Source organism: Rattus norvegicus, chromosome 12, assembly GCF_021556685.1.
Source record: "Rattus norvegicus strain SHRSP/BbbUtx chromosome 12, alternate assembly SHRSP_T2T, whole genome shotgun sequence".
Lineage (NCBI taxonomy): Eukaryota > Metazoa > Chordata > Mammalia > Rodentia > Muridae > Rattus > Rattus norvegicus.
In genome coordinates, this window is record NC_141545.1 from 28,306,749 (window position 1) to 28,332,486 (window position 25,738).

A 25,738-nucleotide genomic window follows, 5' to 3' on the forward strand; every position below is an offset into this window, starting at 1 on the left:
TAAGCCTGTCGCTCAGGTGTGATTCCTCAAGGGGACACCTTGGCAGCGCCTACCAGGCACCTCCTTACTCCTGCTACAGCCGCATTATACTGCTCTATATTTGATAACACCTCTGTGGGCACAGCACCCCCCCAAGCATACCCCTAGATAAAAATAAATATTAAAACAGTAGTAGTAATAATTAATGAGAAAAGATGTCAAATTTATTGTTTTTAATAGATGTTTGAAGGTCCCAGTGATAAAGATTAAATCTGTGAGGGACAGTGTCTGCCCTCTGCTGGAAGGGTTAGGAAGCACAGTTGAGTGGAGCTGGTAAGGTGCGAGGTAGCATGCATACCCCTAGGTGGTGAGGGAGAGGCTCTGTCCCCTGCTATAAATGTTCCAGGGACACGTGGGTGTGAAGAACCTTCTCAAGCAGTCCAAACATTGAGACCCAGCAGAACCCCTCAAATCCCTGTGTCTAGCAAGATAGACCAATGGGCAGACAGTACCAGGACGGCCTATACCTGTGCACGTGTGAGGTGGCCAGGCGCACTGGGTGGGGGCAGTACCATGGGCAGTGAGTTGCTGCCCCTCTCATGCCAGCATGTGTCCAGGATAGGGTACAGCTTGCCCTGGAAGTCAGCCTGGAAAGTGTAGAGTGCCCGAAGATCATCAGGACGGTCAGCATCAAAGAACGTGAGCTCACCCTGCTCATAGTGTAGGTAGACGCCAATGCGATGAGGGTGGCCAGCCACGGGCAGTGGCAGCCGTGGGCAGCCAAAAGCCTCATACAGCCGACCCTCTTTCAGGCCTATTAGCCATACCCCATGTTCTGGGGACTTGCTCAGCTTGCCTTTGCGGCTGGCGGTGCCCTTGATGACCCCCAAGCGCCAGTCACTCTTGCTCCCCACCACCACTTCCCAGTAGTGGCGACCCCAGGAGAAGCCCTTGCTAGCCAGGACACAGGTGCTGTAGTCAAAGCGCTCAGGTTGGCTGGCGCGTCTCTGGGCCAGGAGGCCACAGTGCACCACTGTGTTGCCCTTCGAGAGCTCCAGGAGAGGGTGGGCAGTAGCCGGGTCCAGCTTGAGAGATTCTGGAGCTACAAGAGAAAAGGCCTGTGTTGGCTCACAGAGAAGCCGCAGACCCTGCCCAGGAGGTGATGGCAAAGTCTGGATGTGTCCTCAAGCACAGGAACTGTACTGACTCTGTGTCCCCGGGACCTGGAAGGGGCCGGCATGGCGCTGTGTGGATGGAAGGGATGAAGGGTGGATGGGGTAGGGGGGTAAGTGGATGAGTTGGGCTATTTGGTCAGTGGATGGATCATGCCTGTGAAGCACATTGGTCATGTCCACTACGAAGGAGTTCTGCTAGGGAACAGGTGTACTGCTTTGCAAGTGTGTGTGCCACTCCCACTCTCTCCTCACCACCCCTGTGCAGGCTCCCTTCACGTTCTCTATATGCCTCTTGGTATCGTTGATGAATTGGGAGGATAACAATTTGAAGCCTCACCTGGCAGAACTTTCCGGAATAGCCTCTTCCACACGGTCAGTTTGATGTCAGCTTGGTGGAGAGCGGGCTTGAAGGAGATGGGGCTGAAGACGCCTTCCAAAGGCCGAGCCTGCTGGACCTCTCCCCTGTGTGCATGGGTTCCAGTGGTCAGGGAGTCTGTATCAAGGCTGCCTCCCGCCCTCCTTCTCATGTGGGGGTCCACAGGAATAAATTCGCCACTGAGGCCACACATTCATGATACCACCCTTTTCTCTCCTCAAAGCTCCTTCCTGGGAACATGCCTGCTTCCTAGAATTGGAATTGTTGGGTAGCTGAGGAAGCCCCAAGGAAATATGCAAAGTGCAGATGAAGTCTTGAGGGAATGCAGTTGTTGACCTGACACAGGTCAAGGACTTCAATGTCTCAGACCTTGGAATGGCAAAGCCTTCCCCAGGGTGGGGCTCAAAGGGAGACCAAAGCCTTCCTCTGGTCCCAGTGCAAATGTTGAAATCGTGTAAAAGTTTACCAAAGATCAACTTGTGAGGTGCTGGGGATTTAGCTCAGTGGTAGAGCGCTTACCTAGGAAGCGCAAGGCCCTGGGTTCAGTCCCCAGCTCCGAAAAAAAGAACCAAAAAAAAAAAAAAAAAAAAAAGATCAACTTGTGTGCAAAAGCTGCAGCTTCCAGATGTTTGAGAGTGCCGACCCATAGACACCTCCCGCTAACTCCCACCCAGCCCCCACACACCACACATAATGAGCCAGGATTCCGGGTGGCTATGTAGTTGAGGCCACTGCCTCAAGTGTGCATGTCCCACCTGACCCCAGCTTTTCTGTCTGTGTGTCTATGTACTTGTCTCTCTTCATTCACTCGATGCCTACTCAGGTCTCCAGAAGCAAGCCATGCAGGACACGGTAGGGATACTGCACAGCTGCCATTATGATTGAATTGGAAGCATCTTCCACAGACTCATGTTCTGAAAGTTGATCCCCAGCTGGTAGAACTCTTTAGAAAGAGGTGGGGCCTGCCTGGCTGGTGGAAATAGGTCACATAGTCGGTCTTTGAACATTATCCTCACTTCTGGCCTCAGCCTTATCCCTCTACTTCCTATCTGCCAGCACGACAACAAGCCATGAATACTGTCACACCTTCCTGGCCATGCTGGACTGAGAGCCGTCTGAAACCAAAATAAACCTTTCCTCCCCTAAGTCATTTGCACGAGGTAATTTGGTCTCAGCAAAGCGAGGTCACTAATACAGCAGGTGTTGACAGAGCACGGGTCTGGGGAGACAAATCTAACTTTCCTGGGAACTTGTTAGGCCCTGGCCCAGATCTGCTCATCAGGAACCAATCACCCAGGGAAAGTTGTATAATGTATAATGTGTTTTAGCCAGCTGGCCAGGTGTTTCTCACGTGTGCTGACACCTGAGAACCATTACATCCGGTGACCTGATTCTGCTCCCAGCCGAGCTAATCAAATTGTTCATTTCCATCTGTGCTCTCTAGGCCTGTGGCCCCAAAGATGAAAGAAAACCAGCAGGGCAGGCTAGAGGTAGATCAATGGGTAAATGAGTAAGGACCTGAGTTCAAACCCCAGAACCCACCAGTCATGGTGGCTAAAGAGATGGCTCACTGGTTAAGAGCACTTGCTACAGGGTTGGGGATTTAGCTCAGTGGTAGAGCGCTCAGTGGTAGGCCCTGGGTTCGGTCCCCAGCTCTGGAAAAAAGAAAAGGAAAAAAAAAAAAAAGAGCACTTGCTGCTCATGCATAGAACCTGGGTTTGGTTGCCAGCATGCACATGGCAACCATCTGAGACTCCATCTCCCTCCTCTGACCTCTTCAGCTGTGGAGCACACAGTTGGTATACAGACATACGTGCTTGCAAAGCATCACATAAAATAAAAGCGTAAATCTAAAATGCTAAGTGCAATAAATACTGGGAAACTGGAGGCAGACAGATCCCAGAGGCTCTCTGACCAGCCAGCCTAGCCTACATGGTGAGCCCCAGGCTAGTGAGAAACCCTGTCTCAAAACAAAACAAAACCGAAGCTGGACAACAGCCAAGCTGGCCTCTGGCTTCCACATCCATAAATGTGCACGCACACCAACACATAAAACTAGAAAGGTGGCTGTCTCAGTGGTTAAGAACACTGGCTGCTCTTCTAGGACCCAGGTTCAATACCCAGCTCCCACATAGCAGCTTACAACCGTAACTCCAGTTCCTGAGACTCCAATGCTGTCTTCTGTGGGCACTTCATACTCACATACAGGCAGGCAAAACACTCATACACATAAAATAAGAATTAGGAAGAAAGGGCTGGAGAGACGGCTCAGCGGTTAAGAGCACAGACTGCACTTCCAGGGGTCCTGAGTTCAAATCCCAGCAACCGCATGGTAGCTCACGACCATCTGTCATGGGATCTGATGTCCTCTTCTGGTGTATCTGAAGACAGCTACAGTGTACTTGTCATATAAATTTATACTTGTCATATAAATAAAATAAATAAATAAAATCTTAAAAAAAAAGAATTAGGAAGAAAGAAAATAAGGTGCCACACATCGACAGGCTGGGCTCAGAACTGTTGAGTTCTCCAGCACTCGCTAAATTTCCCCTCCCCTTGAAGCCCCTCATTCTGGCTTTGCCTGCCGGGTACATCTCCCCTCCCCTTCCTCACACGTAATAGTTGATGCCATCGATAACTTCACCACATCCTGTGCTCTGCACACCGCCATCTCATTTCTCCGCCTGCTCACACACTGCGGCCTTCTCAGCTGTCACACCAGTCCCTGGCCATCACGGTCCTCCACAGTGCTGTCATAGCTTGAGGCAATATCAGTTGCCATAGCTACCACAGGGATGGGACCAGTCTTTACCAGAACCCTGATGGCAGGCACTTGACTACCATTATATTCCCTGTGCTCAGTGACAGACACACATGGGGAGCAGCTTAGGGTTCGACCACATGAAGGGAACATGGGAATGAGATGCCTGTGCCAGCAGCCACTGGACACACTGTCGACCTCTCTCCCAGGAGCTTCAGTTGAGGTTGTTACCTGGAGGTTATGGAGTGAAACTTCTGGAAGAGAGAGAGGGACAGGGGGTTACTGCCTTGTCTGAACTATGTGTCGTTGAGGAGAAAGCTGGGCTCTTGTCCACTCACCCGGATGAACTCATGGTGACTCTCATTGCCAAACTGCTCCAGCACCCGCTCGGCTTGGGCCAGTCGCTCTTGAGTACCCTGAGCCTGCTCCAGCTGCATGTCCAGGGAGGCCACCAGGCCACGCGTGTGGCTCTCAACCCCCTCCAGGCAGCGGGCTTTCTCTTCATCCACCAGGTGGTGCAACTCCTGGAACTCTCTTCGGATCACCCAGCTGAAGACGTCAGACTCATTCTAAGACAGGAGGGCCAGTCACAGTGCGGGCACAACCGAGCTGAATGGCTGGCCTCAGCATCCCCAGGGCCTTGTCTTTCTGGCCCGTCCTAGATTCCATGTAGGCTGATGATACAGTATTGGGTTCATGTGACTGGGGGGACCTAGGGGTGACCTGCTTCTAGTTTATATTTTTTTAACTTTTTGCAGGACTGGAGATTGAACTTGGGGCCTCATGCATGCTAGGCAAGTACCTTACTCTATTCCTAGCCCTGACCCTGATCCTAACCTCATAATCCTAGAACACTCACTGTACGGTTATAGTTGGCGATTCAGCTAAGCCATTGTTGGTGATTTTGCTCAGTCTCCATTTGGAGCTTTACTCAATTTGGCTCTTTTTGCTGAGTTGTGATTTGATTTTTTTGGGAGACTGAGCCGTGGTTTGATCTTTTTTGTTGCTGAATCGTGGTTTGCCCTGGTTATGTTTGGTTGTATTTGTTTGGTTTTCTGAGATGCAGCTTCCTAATGTAGCTCTGGCTATCCTCAAACTCACTCTGTAGACCAGGCTGGCCTCGAACTCAGAGATCTGCCTGCCTCTGCCTCTCAAACGGTGGGATTAAAGGAGTGCACCAGCACACCCGGCTTATTTTTTTTTTCTCTGTTCTTAGTCATAGTTTTCATTTTACTGAAGACAATTGGACTTTTGCTGAGTCATCACTAGGTATTTTCCATTGAGTCATCATTTTGCTATGTCAGAAAAGGGCATTGAGGTGGGCATGGTGGTGTGCACCATTAATCCCAACACTCGGGTGGCAGAGCCAGGAAGATCTCTGTGAGTTCAAAGCTAGCATGGTCTGTACAGTGAGTTCCAAGGCAGACAGGGTTACAAGAGATCCTAGCTCAAAAAAAGAAAGAGAGAGAGAGGGGGGGGGGGAGAGAGAGAGGAAAGAAAAGAAAAGAAAAGAAAAGAAAAGAAAAGAAAAGAAAAGAAAAGAAAAGATTTGTGGCTGAAGAGATGGATCAGCAGTTAAGAGCACTTGTTGCCCTTGACGAGGACCTTGACGGGTTTAATTCCTAGTACATACTGGCAGCTCACAACTGTCTGTAATTCCAGTCCCACAGGATCTGATACGTTGTTCTGGCCTCTGTGGACACCAAAAATGTACATGGTGTACATCCATACATGCATGCAGGCAAAACACTTATACACATCAAAATAATCTACGTCTCAGGTCTGTTTTATTACTTTGTGCGTGTTTTGCCTGTATGCAAGCACGTGCAACACATGTGCAATAGGGGCAATAGGGAGGCAAGGCAGGCAGATCTCTATGAGTCCGAGGTCAGCCCTGTCTACAAAGCAAATCCGGGACAGCCAGAGCTACATAGAGAGGAACGGTGTCTCAGAAAGCTAGATTTGTAACTGTTGACTCAATCTTCTACCTTCAATTTCACAAGGTACCACATTGGCTTATGAATAAGAATGAGAATGGCCCCCATAGGCTCATACATTTGAATGCTTGGTCACCAGTGAGTGGAATTGTTTGGGAAGGTGTGGTGGTTTGTATATGCGTGGCCCAGGAAGTGGCACTATTAGGTGTGGCCTTGTTGAAGAAAGTGTGCCACTGTGGGCATGGACCATGTGAACATCCTCCTAACCACATAGAAGCCAGTCCTTTCCTGGTGGCCTTCAGATGAAGAGGTTGAACTCTCAGCTCCTCCTGCACCATGCCTGCCTGCACGCTGCCATGCTCCCGCCTTGATGATAATGGACTGAACCTCTGAACCTGTAAGCCAGCCTCAATTAAATGTTGTCCTTCTGAGAGTTGCCTTGGTCATGGTGTCTGCTCACAGCAATGAAATCCTAAGACAGAAGGATTAGGACACTTGGCTTTGTTAGGGGAGGTGTATGACTGAGGGTGCACTTGGAGGTTTCAAAAGCCCAGGCTAGACCCAGAGTCTGCCCCTCTCCCATTCCCCTTAACCACGTGTGGGTTAGGATGTAAAGCTCTGATCTACTGCTCTGTTTCTATGCCTGTTATCTTCCCAACATGATGAGCATGGGCTAACCCTTTAAATAATAAGGAAGCCCCAAATTAAATGCTTTCTTTTATAGGAATTGTCTTGGTCATGGTCTCTCTTCACAGTAAAAGAGTACTCATAGAAGAATAACTAAGATGGGTCATATGAATGAAAACTGTCAAGTCAGGCCAAATTCTAGTCCATAACGTGACTGAAATACTAAAGCAGAAGGCAAAATGTATATGTAATTAAACATTCTTAGAATGTTGTTTGCTAGTTCCACAAAACAGTCCAAGAAGTCCATATTGATGTGTCCACTACCCTCTGGATGTGGTGACTTCTGCTCCAACCTGCAGTCTCACCCAAATGGAGAAATAGCCTCCCTCGGGGGTTGATCGTTCTAGACTCTACTGTTCCCAGATTTCAAGAATTGAGATTGGTCGCTTTTTATTATTACTGTCTGCTCTTCCAAAGGACGTGGGTTCAATTCCCAGCATTGGCATAGCAGCTCACGACTGTCTGTAGCACCAGTTCTAAGGGATCTGACATCTTTACACTAATGCACATGAAATAAAGTTAAACAAATTATTAAAATTATCTTCAGGACTGTTTGGTTTGCATTTGCAGCTGTTACTTACTGAAGACGTAATGTTTACATTCTCTGTGTTTAAGCTACACTTTCCATTTACATTGAAATATAAAGTTGTTTTATTAGGAAAAATAGTATGGGCTTACAAAAACAAAAACAAAAAAAAAAAAACATGCTCAGAGAACAAAGGTTTGCTGTTTTATCAAGATCATTGCTCACGGTCTCCACTTAGCTTCGAGTTAGGAAACTGAGTCCTAACAGAGTTAAGGTTTATTTGGAAATGTGCCTTTGTCAAGCTTTATCTCGATGTTATCAACAGCTACATTTGAACGCGCTGTTCGTTCTTAATATTGGTGTAAGTGACCTTCCGAATGTTCAATAACCATACTTGGAAGCCAACGCCAAGCTTAGCCAGGGGCTAAGACAGCAGCCAATTCTTTGGCTCATGCTTGATCGTAGGTCAGCTACATTCCAGGAAACAGCAGGCTGCCTCTCAAAGGGTCCTAAGGCTTTGATTTGTCACCAATCCTCATCCTCTTGACGAAAGAGAGCTGTGGAAACCCAGGGTTCACTCTCTCAAGAGTGCAGACTGGAAAATAAGGGGAGCCACAGAATGAAACACCTTCAACACTTCTCGGGGGAGGCCCCCTGGTCGGCAAGACCCTGATACACCCCTCAACATGATTGGTAGTGGACGGATTAAAGGAGCCAGGGGCTCCTATGCAGACCCTGAAAATGATCTTCAGTTGACCTTGAGCATAAGAATACATTTGGCAAATATTTGGTCTTTTGTTTGTTTGTTTTTTGAGACAGGATTTTTCTGTGTAGCCCTGGCTGTCCTGGCACTTGCTCTGTAGACCAGGCTGGCCTCGAACTCAGAGATCTGTCTGCTTCTGCCTCCCGAGTGCTAGGGTTAAAGGCGTGCGCCACCATGCAGGTTGTCGTCGTTGTTGTTGTGAAGGATAGCCAAAGAGTAAAATGATTTGTAATAATACAAAATAAAAGGAGTAGGACTTGGTATGGTGGCACATGCCTTTAGTCCCAGCAGTCAGGATGCAGGCAGGTCTCTGAGTTCCAGGACAGCCTAGAACTACACAGCCATAGTAAGACCCTATGTCAAAAGTAAAGCAAGCAAACAAACAAACACTAAAAGAAGAAAAGGAAAAGAATTAGATTCAGCTGTAGAAGGGGAAAGGCAGGGATTATGTATTTCTTACCAAATCCTGAGTGCGGACTACTAACAGGACAGGTCAGACAATGACAGCTGCTCCGCTATAATCAGGTTAAAGGGCCCTCAGGTTTTTCCTAGCTTAAAAAAACATTGCCATCAGCTGGTCAGGAGTGGTGCACACTTTCAATCCCAGCACTGGGGAGGCAGAGGCAGGCAGGTCTCTGTGAGTTCGAAGCTAGCCTGGTCTACACAGTGCATTCTAGGACAGCCAGGGCTACAGAGAGAAACCTCTGTCATCTTTCTCCTAAGGCTCAGGAGAGCTGAGAGAGAGCATGCATAACATTGATGCCCCTTCTCTGCCACTCCTACGCTGGCAGATCTGTGTCCAGACTCTTGTTCCCCCATTCCTCGAGATAGCTGCCAAGGGCAAGCAGACACAGGTGGCACCAGGGTATGGAGGAGAGCTGGGAGAGCTTTGGGACTTTATCTCTGGGACTCCCGTCCTGTCTTATCACAACCCCAAAGGACTCTGAACAAAAGCCAACTTGGAACCACTTCTGACAACTGGGTCCAATTCCCTTATAAGGAATGGAGCCTTCCCCAGCCACCCGGGAATTCTTTGAATTTGGCTCTGTGTGGAAGGCACCCTCTTCTATAAAGGGTGAACTGGAAAATGCTGGGGGTATGGTTCAGTGCTAGAACCCTGTGCTCACAACTAGCAATAATAAAACGAACAAAAATAAAGTTAGAAAATATAGGTCAGGGTATAGCAATCGTCTAGCACCCCCAGCAAGGGGCTTGAGAACAAGGCTCACTGGTAGAGCACCTGCTTCAAATCCCCCAGTGAAGGGCTGGGAGCGTGGCTCAGTGGTAGAGCCCCTGCCTAGAATCCCCCAGTGAGGGACTGGGGGCGTGGCTCAGTGGTAGAGCCCCTGCTAGAATCCCCCAGTGAGGGGCTGGGGGCGTGGCTCAGTGGTAGAGCACCTGCTTCAAATCCCACAGTGAAGGGCTGGGGGCGTGGCTCAGTGGTAGAGCCCCTGCCTAGAATCCCCCAGTGAGGGGCTGGGGGCGTGGCTCAGTGGTAGAGCCCCTGCCTAGAATCCCCCAGGGAGGGGCTGGGGGCGTGGCTCAGCGGGAAAGCACTTGCTTACAATACCCAAGAGAGAGGTTAGAGGTGTTGTTTAGGGACAGAGCTCTTCCCTAGAATTTCCCAGGGATGTGGCTCAGCAGTAGAGCACCTGTCTAACAGACATGAAACGCTGCATTCGATCCCCAGCACTGCATGAATCAAGCATGATGGAACACGCCAGTAACCTCAGCCCTCAGGAAGAGGAGGTCTAGGGATGAAAAGTTCAAGGTCATTCTCAACTCCATCAAGAATTCAAGATCATGGGGTTGGGGATTTAGCTCAGAGGTAGAGCGCTTGCCTAGGAAGCGCAAGGCCCTGGGTTCGGTCCCCAGCTCTGAAAAAAAGAACCAAAAAAAAAAAAAAAAAAAAAGAATTCAAGATCAGCCTGGGTTACAAAACACTCTGTCAGAAAGAGGGAATGCAGGTTGGTGGGGAGAAGGGGGTGGGGAAAAGTTCTGTAGGAACAGGGTGGATGGATCTCAGGCCCAGGCGGAGGGAAGGGACTCACAATAATCCGGGTCCTGTTGTTGACCAGTTTGCCAATGTGCTCCTCCACGTCCCTGTGCTGCTCCTTCAGCTCAGACAGGCGGCCTGCAAGCTCTTCCTGGAGGCGATAAACCGCGATAAACCGCGGTCCTGTGAGTAGCTGGCCAATTGTGCTTTCCCTTCCTGCGCAAACCCTTTCCCGTCTGAGACTTTCCCGGTGACTATGACAGTGGAGCCAGAGTAGGAGCCAGAGCTTTCTAGTTGTCCCCCACACCCGGGTGAAGAGCATTAAGGAAGGTGAATGTAGTGGTACGTGCCTGTCATCCCAGCACGCAGGACGCCGAGGCAGGAGTTCAAGGCCAGCCTGCATCACAGGTAACCAGACTGTGTCAGGGAGGGAAGGGGGAGGTAGAAGAGAGAGGAGAGGAGAAGGGAGGAGAGGTGAGAGAGAACAAGGAGAAGGGAAGAGAAGGAAAGGAGGGAAGGAGAGGGGAGGGGAAGTAAAGGAAGGAGGGGGAGGAGAGGGGAAGCAGAGGGTAGGAAAGGAATGGTGAGGGAGGAAAGGGGCAAAGGAAAGGAAGGCTTTTTTTTTTTCTTTTTTCTTTTTTTTGGAACTGGGGACCGAACCTAGGCCTTGCACTTGCTAGGCAAGCGCTCTACCACTGAGCTAAATCCCCAACCCCAGAAGGCTTTTTTTTTTTAAAGGTACTGGAGAGATGGCTCACTGTTTGATTCCCAGCACCTCCATGGCTGCTCACAACCATCTCTAACTCCAGTCTCAGAGGATCTGACAGCCTTTTCTGACCTCCTTGAGGACCAGGTACATGCACATGACACACTCATGCCAAACACTCATGCACATAAAATACAACAAATATTCTAAAAAAAGAAGAAGCGAGTAAGCCCAGGTATCCAGGGTGACTGAGGTCAGCAAGCCCAGGTTTCCAGGTTACTGATGTCCTGTTCTTGTCCAATACACACAGGCACAGAGCATCTCCAGCTCGGGAGGGAATGCCCACACTTCCTTAATCAAGAAACTGGAAGCTGGGTGTGGGGAGAGGAAACTATGCAGCCAAGTCACATACTTATATCCCAGCTCAGGAAACTGAGTCAGGAAGGTAGCGAGTTCCGGGCCAGCCTGTGTTACAGAGTGAATTCCAGGCCAGCAGGATAATGTATTGAGACCTAGTCTAAATGTCTACACATGTGCATGCCAAGGCACATTTGTGAAGGTCAGAGGAAGACAGCTTTAGGAGTCTGTGCTTCTACCATATGCGGGGATTGAACTCAGGTCTTTACACTTGCGTGGTAGATGCTTTTACATGCTGAGCTGACTCACTGGCCCAGCTGTCAGCTCAGATCCTTCTGCTTCGTAAGTGCTGTTTTGTTTACTTGTTTGTTTATTTTTTGTTGCTTATGTTTTTTTAAGACAGGCTCCTCTTTATATACTCCAGGCTAGCCTCTAATTTTATTTATTTATTTATTTATTTATTTATTTATTTATTTATTTATTTATTTATTTATTGTGTGCATGCATGCGTGAGTGGTGCGTGTGTGTGTGTGTGTGTGTGTGTGTGTGTGTGTGTGTGTACACTCTAGCTGTCTTCAGACACACCAGAAGAGGGCATCAGATCTCATTACAGATGATTGTGAGCCACCATGTGTTTGCTGGGAATTGAACTCAGGACCTCTGGAAGAACATTCAGTACTTTTAACCTCTGAACCTTGTCTCCAGCCCTAGCCTCTAATTCCTAATCCCATTCCCTCAGCCTCCAGAGTGTGGGCCACCCCACCTGGCTTCATCACCACCACATTCCAGTCTCCACCCGAAGGCCTCAGAGGCAAAGTCGCCAATCTCAAGGGGCTGCCCCTCTAAGTACACTGTCGCTGTCTTCAGACACACCAGAAGAGGGCATCTGATCTCACTTCAGATGGTTGTGAGCCACCATGTGGTTGCTGGGATTTGAACTCAGGACCTCTGGAAGAGCAGTCAGTGCTCTTAACCACTGAGCCATCTCTCCAGCCCGGTGCTGCCCCTCTACTTCCCAGGATACCATAGGAATCCCTATGCTCCTCCTCTATGGTACTCTCTCTTCCTCTCTCCCCATATCCCAAGGTTTCCTGTCACTCGGGTTGGCCTCAAACTTGATGTATAACCAAGGCTGCCTTGGAATTTCTGATCCTATGGCCTCCACTTTCCCAAGGCTGGGACTGTAGGTTTTCACCCCCAGGCTTGGTTCTTCACCTCACATTCCCTCCTGAATTGTGGGATTGTGCGCACACATATGCATGTGTGAGTGTGCGTGTATGTGCGTGATGCATAGCACATACACACATGGGTATTCATGCCCATTTGCACATCTGTGGAACCCAGAAAAGGATGCCAAATGCTCTATTCCACCCATCTCTGCCTTATTCCCTTCAGACTGGGTCTCGGTGAAACTGCAGGTAGGCTGGCAGCCAGCATGCCCCAGCCATCCTCTTGTTTCTTTATTTCCATGCCGCCAGTGTCACAGACATACACAGCCATGCCTGCTTTTCACACACTGCTGGAGATTCCAATTCAGGCCCTCGTGCAGCAAGTGCCCTCACCATTGTCCCCTCCCCCCGGCATTGGAATGACCTCACCAATACCTCCTGATCCTTTGCAGGTGCAACTCTTCTTCCAACCCCACACCCACCACCTGCCTTTCCTGTGATTCAGTCTCAGGCTGGTAGTCTACTTCCTCCAGGAAGCCTTCCATGACTACTTGAGATTTTGCAGAATCCATGACCACTATGATGGCTAATCTCCATTGTCAGTTTGACTAGATTTAGGAGTGGCTATGCATCTCTGGTGTGTCTGCAAAGCTTTCCAGAGTAGTTCAGTCCAGGAAGACAAATCTAAACTGAGTGGGGGTGGGGGACACCATGCCACAGGCTGGGGTCCTAGTCTGAGTCAGAGGAGACAATGAGCTGAGTACCAGCATCCATTTCTCCCTGCTTGTTAACTGTGGATGCTGTGTGAGCAGCCCCCTCACCTTCTTGCTGCCATGCCTTCCTGGCCATGATGGACTGTAGCCTCTAACCACGAGCCAAAGTGAACCCTTCCTTCCTTCCTTACACTGCTTCTTGTCAGCCACCAGTACTTAGCCTGGGCATCCAACACACAGAGCTCAGCAGACCCCAAGTGATGCATCTTCCAGGCCTGGTGAGACCTTTGCCTACAGCTATAGCAGGCACAAGCACAGTGCCTGCACATATTAGACACCGACTGTGTACATGTGAGTGAAAGGCACAGGACTGCCCAACCCTGGTGTTATACTCCAGGTTGAAGGAACAAAGAAATGCACCAAAAAAGAAGAAAGAAAGAACAATTAAAACTGACCTTTTTCAGTCCTATTTACAAACTATTATATATATATATATATATATATATATATATATATATATATTTCTCTTTCTTTCTGGTGCTGAAACACAGGGCCTTTCCACACACTAGGCAAGCTGTCCACCACTGAGCCATGCCCCCAGCCCCTCACTGGGGGATTCTAGGCAGGGGCTCTACCACTGAGCCACGCCTCCAGTTTTAGAAACATGACTCTCAAGCCTTATATACTAAATATATTAGTATATATGACATTTGGAGAAATAAATAGTAACTGTTGATAACAGTCTATGGGCTGAGGAATTCCCACAGTTAATACTTAAATTTCGAACATTTATGGCTTGCCAGCCATGGCTGTAGACCAGCAGTTCTCAACTCTCCTAATGTTGAGACCCTTTTTTTTTTTTTGTTCTTTTTTTCAGAGCTGGGGACCGAACCCAGGGCCTTGCGCTTCCTAGGTAAGCGCTCTACCACTGAGCCAAATCCCCAGCCCCTCATGTTGAGACCCTTTAATGCAGTTCCTCATACTGTAGCTGAGCCCCCACCATAAAGTTATTTCATTGCTACATTATGACTTTAATTTTGCTACTGCTATGAATCACAATATGAATATCTAATATGCAGGAAACTTGGTATGTTAAACCCTGTGAAAGGGTAGTTCAGCCCCACAAGGGTCTTGAGGTTAAGAACCTCTGTTGTAAATGCTGAACTAGGGGAAGAAGAAGAGGCCCCACCCTCATGCTTGTGAAAAGATAGTCTTAGGGGCTCTGAAGAAGCAAGGCCAGCCTTCTGGCTCAGCAGGAGAAGGATGATCTGAGTTCGAGCGTGGTGGAATACGAAAACTGATCCCTTGAAGTCGTCCTCCATACATAAAAGAATTAAAAAAATGCAAAAAGAAGAACTCTGTTGTGACATGTGCCTATAATCTCAGCTCTGTGGAGAATGAGACAAGATTTATTGTTCAAGGTCAGTCTGGGCTGTCTCCTGTCGTAGCCCAAATAAAGCACTACCAAAAACCATGCCACTGTACCTAGGAAGTTGCTTAGTGGCAGAAGGCTGCTTAAGCTGTAAACTAAGCTTTGGATTCCATCCCTAGCACAGCAAGGAAAACAAAATAAGACAGAGATACAAGGCAAAAGAAGAGGAAAAGTCTGGCAAGGGGCTCCCCATCATTTCTGCAGTTCGGATCCTCAGGACTTGGTATACAAGCAAATCCTCAAAAACCAACGAAGGGGACCCCACGTGGAAGAAGAGAACTGACTTCTACAAATTACCCTCTGACTTTTACATCCATGTCGTAGCACATGTGTGCACACAGTCAACCAGTCAATAATCAAATAAGTGTTAAAAACCAATGAATGAATGCATACTTGTGTTTGTGTGCCATACATTCCCAAAATGAAGTTGGAGCCCTGGAACAGTAGCCTTGTTCTACCACGTGGGGGCGCAAGAGAGAATGGAGAGCCGCCCTTTGCTCTGCTCCTCCCCCTAGTGGCCCGCCCGCCCCTCGCACCTTCATGCGGCTGTAGACCGTGGAGACTGGTGTGACTCTGTGGTGTTGGTGGGAGCCCAGCAGGCCACAGAGACCACAGATGAATTCCTGGTCTTTCTCACAAAAGAGGCTGAGAGGGTTTCGGTGGTGCACGCAGACGGTGGGCTCTGTGTCCCCCGGGAGCCTCAGAGCATCGATCACCCGGGCCAGGGAGACATTAGGCGGGGAGCTGCTGCAGTCAACTGACTGACGACACACAGGACAGCGCAGCTCGGAATCCAGGTGTTCAGACAAGCTATCCAGGCAGTTCTTGCAGTAGGAGTGGCCACACTGAAGCATCAGAGGCTCTTTGAAGACCTCCAGGCAAATGGGACACTGCAGCTGGTCCTGGAGTTCCGGCACAGTCAGCTGCCAAGCCATGCACACAGCTGCAACACAGGTGGCAGTCGGTCCTTTATCCTGCCACTCCCTCCATCTGTCATATTTGCTCCCCCATCCCACCCCCAAGGCAGCTGGAAATAGGGAGAAAAGGATGCCGGTCCTGGATTCTGATCTTAGAATACTAGGACCCTGAACCTCAGTTTCCCCATCTGGAAAAAAAAAGACAAGTGGAAAAACAATGGCCTCTATGAGCCTAGATGTACAGCTCAACTGGGAGTCTAACTCAGGGTTTTTTTTTTTTTTTCTTTTTAGCATACATGAGGTCCTGGGTTCAGTCGCCAGCAACACAAATGTCACATAGAGCTATTACACACACACACACACATGCATACACTCACACACACATGCGCATGTGCGCGCGCGCGCGCGCGCGCACACACACACACACACACACACACACACACACACACACACACCCATGCTCCCAGCATCCGGGGATTGAACCCAGAACCCCGTACATGCCAGGCAAGCACATTACAGATGCAGTAAACCCTCAGGCTTCTTTTAACCTTTTCAAAATGCACCTCTCCATCCCCCTCCTTACTATATTTTAAGACAGGCTCTCATTAAATTATCCTAGAGCAGTGATTTTCAACTTGTGGATTGCGACCCCTTTGAGGGTCCGACAACACTTTCAGGGTGGTTGCCTAAGACCACAGGGAAAATACAGATGTTTACAATTCATGCCAGTAGCAAAATTACAGTTATGGAATACCCACAAAAATACTTTTTATGGGGGGGGGGTGGCTGTCACACAACAGAAGGAACTGTGTTAAAGGGTTGCAACATTAGGAAGGTTGAGAACTGCTGTTCTAGAAGTCTCGGAGCCCCAGCTCCAGTCAGAGACTCTAGTTCAAGGAAGAATCTCTCTTGAGACCCAGGAATCTGTAACATACACCTTCCAGCCGGGCTCTTTTTGTTTGTTTAATTTTTTTTTTTGTTTTGCTTTTAAGACAGGGTTTATCTGTGTATCCTTGGATATACTAGAACTCTCTCTGTAGACCAGGCTATCCTCCAACTGGCAGACATCTGCCTGTCTCTTCCTGCCAAGTGCTGGGATTAAGGCATGGACCACCCGGGACCTGCCACTTAAGCAATCTTAAAGCAAGATTGTTACTTTTTTTTCTTTTTAGGATAGGGCTCAGGCAAAAGGTGATGGCCTTGAACCCTGTGTGTAGCTGGGATTGTAGGTGTGCTCTGCTAGACCCAACCTAAACAGTTCTGACTCTAGAACCCTGGGGGCCTCAAGCATGTTTGGTAAATCAGTATCTCAGTAGCTACATCCCTAACAGCGAGCCAAAGTCCCTTGTCCCAGAACAACACAGTCCTCAGAGGCTGAGATAAGGAGGATTGGGTGCTCTTCTTCCGAAACAGAAACAAAGTCTCCACTGACCAAGATAACAACCCTATCCCCATACCTGATATCCTGGTCCAGCAGGCCTCCCGCTAGGGCCTCAGACTAGCAGCTCTTTCCAGTCACTCAAGTCTTTCTTCCTCCCGGAATGGGGCAGCTGACACTGAGACCTGGGGCATCCAGCTGAACACAGAGTCCACTTGCCTAGTATCTGCCCCTTCTCCCATCCCCTCCCCTTTCCCAGCAACACCTGTGTCCTCAAGGTCATCCAGAGTCAGGTGGAAAGTGGGTCACGTACCACGAGACTGAGGCGGCAGCCTCTGCTGGGTCCCTTATGATAACCTAAACAGGCAGATTGTGGCCTTGCCCAAGATGGGGGAGGGTTGAGACAAGCCTGCCTTTTATGCTTACCAACTCTGGACAAGAGTAGGTGTGAGCTATGTGTGAGCAGAAGCTTTCTGAATACCCCAGCCCAGAACTTTAAAGGTATTTTATTTATTTAGATTTTTCTTGTCTTGTAAGTTTGGGACAACCCCCCCACACACACACACATCAGTGATAAAACACACGGCTTATTCTGATTTTTTTTGCATTTGAGTTGTAACATCAATAGATCTTAACCACACAGTGTAACGTATATCTTATTTGTGTATATTCCCACTCAAGGTCAAGTTAGAAACTTGACAGGGCTGTGAACACCTGTAATTCCAGAATTTGGAAAATGCTGACCAGAGGCCAGGAGTCGAGTTCATCTCAGCTACATAGCACGCCCAAGGCCATCCTGAACCTCATGAGACTATCTCAAAAGCAAAACAAAACAAAAGATCTAATTGTAGAGAATTTGCAGTCAGTCCCTTGCCTTCTGCCAGACTAGGCCCTCCAATCCAGACAGTCACGGTCCTGGTTCATATCCTCCTACCAGCTGCCTGCCCGTATGTATATATGTAGTATGTATATATGTATGTGTGTGTATGTATGTATTTTACTATTTATGTGTACGCTTGCAAGTATAGGCCACCTTATGCATGAGAAGCCAGGGGATAAAACTTGCAGTACTCAGTTCTCTCCCTCCACCTGTAGTGCATGGTTGTCAGGGTTGGTGGCACACTGCACCTTACCCACTTGGCCATCTTAACTAGCACTGTTTGTTTCCTGCCTTGTTGGGAGAGAGAACCAGGATCTTAAGCATGGTACAAAAGCACTCTGCTCCTGAATTACGACCCTAACTTACTGGGTCTATTTGTTTAATTTGATGTGGACAATACTCTTTTTGATATGGGACTCCTATCAATGCTACTAAAATAGGAACTTTTAGTATCTGAAATCTTGGAACCAGTTCTGGTTGTAAACACCTTGATTGCCAGCAGGTAGGAGGTAGAGGCAGGTATCGAATTTCTGTAACTTCTCGAGGTCAGCCTACTCTGCCTAGCTAGTTCTAGGCTCACCAGACCTCTTTATGAGAGAGAGAGAGAGAGAGAGAGAGAGAGAGAGAGAGAGAGAGAGAGAAGGAGGGAGAGACAGAGGGTAGGTGGGAGGGAGGAAGAAAGAAAAGGAAAGAAAAAGAGGAAGGAAGGAAGGAAGGAAGGAAGGAAGGAAGGAAGGAAGGAAGGAAGGGAAGTTGAAGTCCCAGGTTGGAGACTTAGCTCATCAGCAGAAAGCCTGCCTGGACGCCTCAGTAATGCGACTGGATGGATGCATGGTTCAGAGATGGGGCACCTACTTAGAATCCTCCTGGGGATGGGGCTCAGTAGTAGATCTCTTGCCTAATATTGACTACTTTTATCAACAGCACCACACACAAAAAAGCTATTGAGCATCTAACTAGTCAACCGCGAGGTAAAAAACACATGTCGCTCTCAGTCACTAATTTTGTGCTGATGTGTCCCACTTGTGACAGAACGCCAGACATAACACAGAGACCAAAAGAAAGGCTTTTGTGCCCCATAAAATACTTTTGTCAGAAGCCCTCCCAGGGCTCCATCATGCTTTGCGCCTGCCATGACGTGTGTAGTGAGTGCGTGCTGGGAGACCCTCAGCGCATGCTCGCTGCGCCGATCACGTGCTATTTTCTCGTGCACAGCCCGCGTGGTGCCTGACTTCCGGGAGTCGTTTCCGGCGAGGCCTCTGGTGACGGTTGAGCGGCAAGATGAGTGTCTTCTCGCGCCTCAGGAACGGAATCCCACCGTCGCGAGACGACTGCCAGGTACGGAGGGGGGTCTGGGAGCCTGGGAGCACGAGCTGGGGAGCACCAGGAGCACGGCCATGGGTGGTAGCACCCGAGGCCGGGGAGCCCTGGAAGGGGACGACGTCCTAGGCCAGGTAAGGGCGGGAACATGGCGCTGGCCTGAGGAGGTGAACCAAGCGGCTCCCACCTCTGAGGCCTGTGACTTTCTCTCTACCAGTCTCCCTATGAGCGATTAAGTCAACGCATGTTGGACATTTCTGGGGACCGAGGTGTGCTGAAAGATATCATCCGCGAGGGCGCTGGCGATCCTGTGACACCTGACGCTTCTGTGCTGGGTATGGAGGCCACTACTGGCTGCTCTTGGTCCTTGGGGAACCATGGTTTAGGTTTGGGTTTTTGTTTTTATGAAACAGGGAGGGTCTCATGCAACCCAACTCTTAACTGCTGATGTAGCTGAGGTTGAACTCCTGATACTCCTATTTCTACCTTTCTAGTCTTAGCCTAATGGGGTGGGCACCACTACATGTTATGTGGTGCTAGGAATAGAGCCCAGGGAACATATACTGACCCCCTAGTTAGTTTTGGGGGTTCTTTGTTTCAGGAATCGGGGATTGAACCTGGAACCTAGGTATCCTCAATTGGCGATTGCATCTTTCCAAAATATGGCGAATTTTAGGACTAGATGTGTTCCCTCTGAATGGAGAGGGTTTGGTTTTGAGAAACAATCGCATATGTCCCAGGTTGGTCCCAAACCTTATGTAACCAAAGACCTAGAACTTTTGTTTGGCCTCCCAAATGCTGACATCATACTCGTGTATGCCACCTTGCCTGGTTTATTAGGAGGTGCTGGGGATGGAACCTTGGGCCTTGTACATGCTAGTCAAACATTCAACCGAGCCACGTCCTTTTGTGGTTGTATATCTGTTTTTGTTTTTTGTTTTTTCTTTTGTTTTCCGGTGGGTTGGGTTTTTTTCGTTTTGTTTTTTGTTTTTTGTTTTTGAGACAGGTGTCTCTTTGTAACTGCTCTGGCTGTTCTGGAACTCCCTTTGAAGTCTAGGCTAGCCACAATTCAGAGATCTGCCTGCCTTCACCTCCCAAGGTGCTGGGATTAAAGGCATATGCCTTTGTTTTAATTATTTGTTTGTTTTTGAGACAGGGTTCACTGAGTAGCCCAGGGTAGCCTGTAGCTCTTTATGTAGACCAGGACAGGCTAACCTCAAAACTCAGCTCCCCCTGCCTCTGTCTCTCTGCCTCCCTACCTCTCTGCCTTTCTGCCTCTGCCCCTGCCCCCATAGTACTGGGATTAAACCGCCAGGTCCAGCCCTTTTTTTTTTTTTTTTAAAGACAGGGTCTCCCTGTATCCCAAGATGGCCTCAAATTGGCACTCTTCCTGCCTCAGCTTCTTTGTTGTTGTTTTTTTTTTTTTTTTCAGAGCTGGGGACCGAACCCAGGGCCTTGCGCTTGCTAGGCAAGCGCTCTTCCGCTGAGCTAAATCCCCAACCCCCTCTGCCTCAGCTTCTTTAGAGCTGGGATGACAGGTGGCTGCCAGCCAACCTGCCTTGGGCTTTGTAAAGCATGAGCTCTGTGACATGAGCTAAGTTCAGCAGGAGAGCTCTGAACCCCAGAGCTGGAAGTCAGATACTCAGAACACAGGAAGCCCTCCTGTGGCTCTGGGGCCCAGGCGCTTAAACTCGTTTATTCCTTTTCCCACCCTAGACAGGGTCTCTGACCAGACAGGCGTCTGGTGCTAGCATAGAATTTCCAGTGTAGCTGAGGCTACCCCTGTCTCCGCTTTCCCAAGTGCTGGGATTACAGACTCCTCCACTGTGCAGCTAACTGCAGTGTTTCCCTGTGGCACTGATGGGGGGCTTAGGGATGTTTTCCTCACATTTGTGCTTTCTTTCCCTCTGCTGTAGTGAAATACTCTGGATACCTGGAGCACATGGATAAGCCTTTCGACTCCAATTGCTTTAGGAAAACCCCTCGGCTGATGAAACTTGGAGAAGGTAAAGTCATCTGGGGTCATCTGCGCAAAATAAGGCAGGCCATGTTTTAGGGCTGTCAGCCTCCAGCAAACAGGTTCTTAGAGTTGGTAGCTGAGCTTGGTCTTAGGGAAGCACCCAGGTTGTCTTGTCACTTTTCTTCTTGGGACCTTATTTTTGGCTGATAGCTTACCTTGCAAGTTCATCTTGGCATCTAAGTTACCCATTGGGCATTATTAAAATGCATATGTGTATATGTGCCCAGTGCCCGCAGAGGCCAGAAGAGGTGGCAAACCACCCGGAACTGTAGTTAGGCAGTGGTGAGCCACCATGAGTTACTTAGAACGAAATTCAGGTCCTCTGCAAGAGCAGTAAGCACTCTAACTGCTGAGCCATCTCCAGCCACAGGCCATCTTTTAAGACAGAGTCTCACTATGAAACCCACACTTACCATGAGAAGTCTCCTATCTCATCTCTGACGTGATAGAATGATAAACATGAGCCCCCATACGTGGATCCAGTGGGCATAATTCTTAGTGCATCAATGAAATAAACAGTAAACGCTTACTTCCTAGCACGTGTAGTGAAATAAGACATCATGGGATCTGGGAGAATGAGTCAGTCAAGTGCTTGTCGTGTAAGCATGAGGACCTGCTTTCCATCCCACAGGACCCATGGATTTTTACTTTGCTGGTTGGCTTTTGTTTTTGTTTTAAAAGGTCGGATGTAGTATCGTATACTTAAATACTACAGGGGAGGCAGAAACAGATGGCTCTCTGGGGTTCTTTGGCCAGCCAGCCTCCTTAGACTCTAGGACAGTGATAGATCCTGTCTCAAAAGCATGGCGATGCCCCTGAAGAATGACAAGTTGAGACTGTCTTCTAGCATCCTCGTGCATGTGCACACATCAACACGCGCGCACGCACACGCGCACACACACGCACACCCTAAAATGCTGTGCTCAGATGATGAGAACCCCATCTTATGGACCTTACTAGGGTTGGGGAAGTTGGTCTCTAATCCAGAAATGAATGTCATAGAACATGGAGCTCTGAGGAATGATCTGGGTCTGCTTGATGACATTACAATTAGCCTCCTTTTGGCAGGGTCACAGGCAGTCTGGAAAAGAAGGCTTGAGATGAGAGCCCTGAGGTTTGAATAAGATTTTAGTTGTGGGACTTGAGAGATGGCTCAAAGGTTAAGAGCAATGCTGCTTTTCCAGGAGATGGGATTCAGTTTACAACACCTAAATGGTGGCTTAGAGTCATCTATAACTCCAGCTCCTGGGGATCTGTTGCCCTCTTCTGGGCTCTGTGGGCATTGAGTAAATGAATTTGGCATACATAAAAACAGGCAAAACACATACATAGAAGTACACATAAAAAATAAATAAAGGAAAAAAATCTTGTATTTCAGTTAGAGTAGATAGTCCACAGGCGGGGATGGCAGAGAACTTAACAGAGAGAACAGACTGTGCAACAGAGATGGAGCCTGCAGGAGGTGACATTTGGGAAAAGTAGGACAGCAGGAGCAAGACTGAGCACTGAGTTGGGCCCCAGTGCAAGGCTTGGTTGGCAATGCTCCCTTGGGTTGGAGTAGGGAAACTGGTACCTGTGAGCGGAATGCTGAGTGAACTTCAGTTGAGTTCTTGGTCCTTTCTTCCAGATATTACACTCTGGGGCATGGAGCTGGGCCTTCTAAGCATGCGCAGAGGGGAACTGGCCAGGTTCCTGTTCAAGCCAACCTATGCTTATGGTACCCTGGGGTGCCCGCCCCTCATCCCTCCAAATGCCACTGTCCTGTTTGAGATCGAGCTGATTGACTTCCTGGACTCTGCCGAGTCGGACAAGTTTTGTGCACTCTCAGCTGTAAGTTCCAGACCTTGGATTTTCCAGCACTTTCTAAATGGAGGGGTGGGATCACGTTTGGTGGCTTTGTTAGACGGCCGGCTCACCCTGGGTTCCACCCAGCCTACTGCACAGTGATGTCTGAGGTAATGCAAGCTGTAAAGTAGCTCTGTAGGAGCTGTGTGCTACTCATCACCCTTCGCTTGGTTCTCACTCCAGGTTGGTGACTACAATACAGGAAGTTAGACACTGTAGCTTAATAATGAGGGTTATTGAGGCTTGGGGATGTGAGAGAGTTCCTGCCTAGAACCCACCACTAAAGGGCTGGGGCTATATATGTCAAGTTAGAGAATTGGTCCCTCCTTGAGAACTGAAAAAGGCTTATTACTCTCTGGTAGTGGTGTTGCTTTTAGTCCCAGGACCCAGGAGGCAGAGGCAGCCAGATCTCTGTAAGTTCAAGGCCAGTGTGGTCTACGTGGTTCCAGGACAGCCGGAGCTACACAGAGAAACCATCTCCAAAAAAGAGGGCCGGGGAGAGTCTTGGTTTTCCTGTGTGGCCTCTACCTCCCCAGTCCATAGACGCAGAGCTTGTAAGCTTGTAATTCCATCCTTGATCACGTGCGTGTGGTGGTAGCTGTTCATTGCTACAGGCTTCGCTCCTCCCTAGGATTTGGTGTCACACTAAACTGTCAGGGTTGCAAGTGGATGTCTCACCGTCATCATGTCTTTCCACAGAGTACATGTTCCTGCACTTACCTGGGGTTCTGATTTCGAGGCTCAGAGTAGGGTCTATGGAAGGTTCTAATATGAAGCCAGGATATCAGTGTGAGCGTGTAGAACCCCCAAGGCTCCAAGCCAACCAGGACCTTCCAAGTTGTTGTTGAGTAATTGGTCTGGGCTTTGCAGACTCCTTCAGTTTCTGCGGGTGCTTTCTGCTTCTGGGGGAATCTGGGCAGGACCACAGCAGCCACTGACTCCTGGGCTGCTCCTTGGGTGGCCCGTTACAGTGTGCATCTGGGTGGCCTCTGCACACACAAGCAGTAAGTCCACGGTCCACGAGGGAAATGTTGGTGACTGTAACATGGCAGCCATGGTGCCATTGGCGCTTCTGGCTCCATGCCGCTCCTCTTGTCTTTGGTCTTCAGGAGCAGCAAGAACAGTTTCCACTCCAGAAAGTCCTCAAGGTAGCGGCAACCGAGAGGGAGTTTGGCAACTACCTTTTCCGCCAGAATCGCTTCTGTGATGCCAAAGTGAGATACAAGCGGGTAAGAACGCTGTGGAAGTGTGTGTTCCAGACAGCAGCCTACCGTTTAGTTCTTATGTGTATGGCTGTGCGGCCTGCATGTATGCCTGCCCACTGGGCATGCCAGTGACTCCGAGGCCAGAAGAGAGTGTCTGGTCCCTGGGAATTGATCCCCAAGAACGGTAGTTTCAGACAGTTGTGAAACACCATGTGGTGCTGGGATTCAAACCTAGATCTTCTGGAAGGGCAGCCAGTACTCTTAACCTCTGAGCCATTTTGCCAGCCCCAGAAAACTTAAGAGCATAAGCTTCATCTCCTTTGCTGTTCTTCGTGGGCAACCATTAGGAAGATTCCAGTACCTGAGAGACTGAGGTAGGAGGAGGTTCCAGGCCTGTGTGGGCTTCTTGGCTAGACTCTATCTCAACGAAAAGGTGCTGGGGAGATCGTTCAGTAAGAGTGCTCGCTTCATAAGCACGAGAATCTGAGTTCAAATCTCAGTGCCCACATTAAAGGCTGGCGTGGGTGCTAGGAAGGCGATTTAACAGTAAAGAGTACTCACTGCTCCGACAGAAGATCGGACTTTGATTCCCACACCCATGTGACTCTCAGCTGCCTGTACTCCAGTTCCAGGGAGTATGGTGCCCTCTTCTGACGTCCACGGGTTCCTGCGCCCACACAGTACATATACATTCACATAGGCAGGCACACTTACATGCAAAGGTGGTGTTGGTTAAGCCAGGCATGGCCATGTATGTGCTCAATCCCAATATTGTGGGAAGCCTAAACAAGATTGCTGAGACCTGGCTCCGAGCTCAGTGAGAAGTGTGGTGTCAAGGACTGAAGTAGAGCTGTGCTCTCAACCTTCTGAAGCTGCAGCCTTTACCACAGCTCCTCATGCTGTGGCGACCCCAACCATAACATTGTTTGTTGCCACTTCATAACTGTAATTTGGCTCCTGTTACAAATTGTAATGTAAATGTGTTTTCTAATGGTGTTGGGTGACCCCTGTTTCAGTCCACAGGTTGAGAGCCACTGAGGTAGAACAATACAGCAGGACACGTGACATTGTCCTCTGCCCCCTCAAGTGCACACCAACCCACCCACACATGCACATACACACACACAGGAAGAGTCCTTACGTTAGAAGGGAATGACTGGGGGGCTTGGGAGTGGGGTAGTATGAGTTTCTCTTATCCTTTGTTTTTTAGGAGCCCAGGCTAGCCTCAGGCTCATGGCAATCCTGCCTTAGCCTCTCAAGTGCTGGGGCTACAGGCATGAGGCACAAACCCGGCTGTGTCTGTGATTCTATTTGTCTGTCTGAGGCAGAGTCTCTCACTATGTAACCTTAGCTGGCCAGTACTTGCTTTGTAGACCAGGCTGTCCTTGAACCCAGAGAGATACCTGCCTCTGCCTCCCGAGTGCCCGGATAAAAGGTGTGCACCACCATGCCTGGCCTGCGTGCTATCTTGATGCTGTTTTCCTAGGTATATTTTGAGTTACGAAGCTTCATTAAGCAATGCACTTTTTTTTACTTACGTCCATACGTATTTTAGTAATTACCATCCTGGGGAGGTGAGGAAATAGCTCAGTTGGT

At 49.0% G+C, this 25,738-nt stretch overlaps 2 protein-coding genes across 8 annotated transcripts in view; one reads left to right on the plus strand and one right to left on the minus strand.

The window, feature by feature from the left end:
• Positions 1-172: 172 nt before the first annotated feature.
• Positions 173-17,199, minus strand: Trim50 (tripartite motif-containing 50). Of its 4 annotated transcripts, none has more exon segments than NM_181080.2 (7): positions 173-1,081; positions 1,492-1,616; positions 4,523-4,542; positions 4,630-4,860; positions 10,256-10,351; positions 15,114-15,520; positions 16,952-17,103. In NM_181080.2, coding segments are annotated over 6 exon segments (1,452 nt in total). In that variant the 5' UTR covers positions 15,513-15,520; positions 16,952-17,103; the 3' UTR covers positions 173-500.
• Positions 17,200-18,990: 1,791 nt separating this feature from the next.
• Positions 18,991-25,738, plus strand: part of Fkbp6 (FKBP prolyl isomerase family member 6) — a 70,715-nt gene continuing 63,967 nt past the window's right edge. For 2 of the 4 annotated variants that reach the window (XM_087577994.1, XM_087577996.1), the window contains exons 1-5: positions 18,991-19,206; positions 19,290-19,407; positions 20,989-21,078; positions 22,720-22,922; positions 24,047-24,166. In XM_087577994.1, coding sequence (XP_087434120.1) covers positions 19,150-19,206; positions 19,290-19,407; positions 20,989-21,078; positions 22,720-22,922; positions 24,047-24,166 — 588 coding nt within the window. In that variant the 5' untranslated portion in view covers positions 18,991-19,149. 4 annotated transcript variants of the gene reach the window in all.

Coding starts and splice junctions, on each gene's coding strand:
- Trim50 (XM_087577993.1), bottom strand. CDS start 15,512: ATGGCTTGGCAGCTGACTGTGCCGGAACTCCAGGACCAGCTGCAGTGT. Junction 4,861..15,113: donor CGGTCTACAGCCGCATGAAG/GTGCGAGGGGCG, acceptor CTCCTGTCTTAG/AATGAGTCTGACGTCTTCAG. Junction 1,082..1,491: donor ATTCCGGAAAGTTCTGCCAG/GTGAGGCTTCAA, acceptor TTTCTCTTGTAG/CTCCAGAATCTCTCAAGCTG.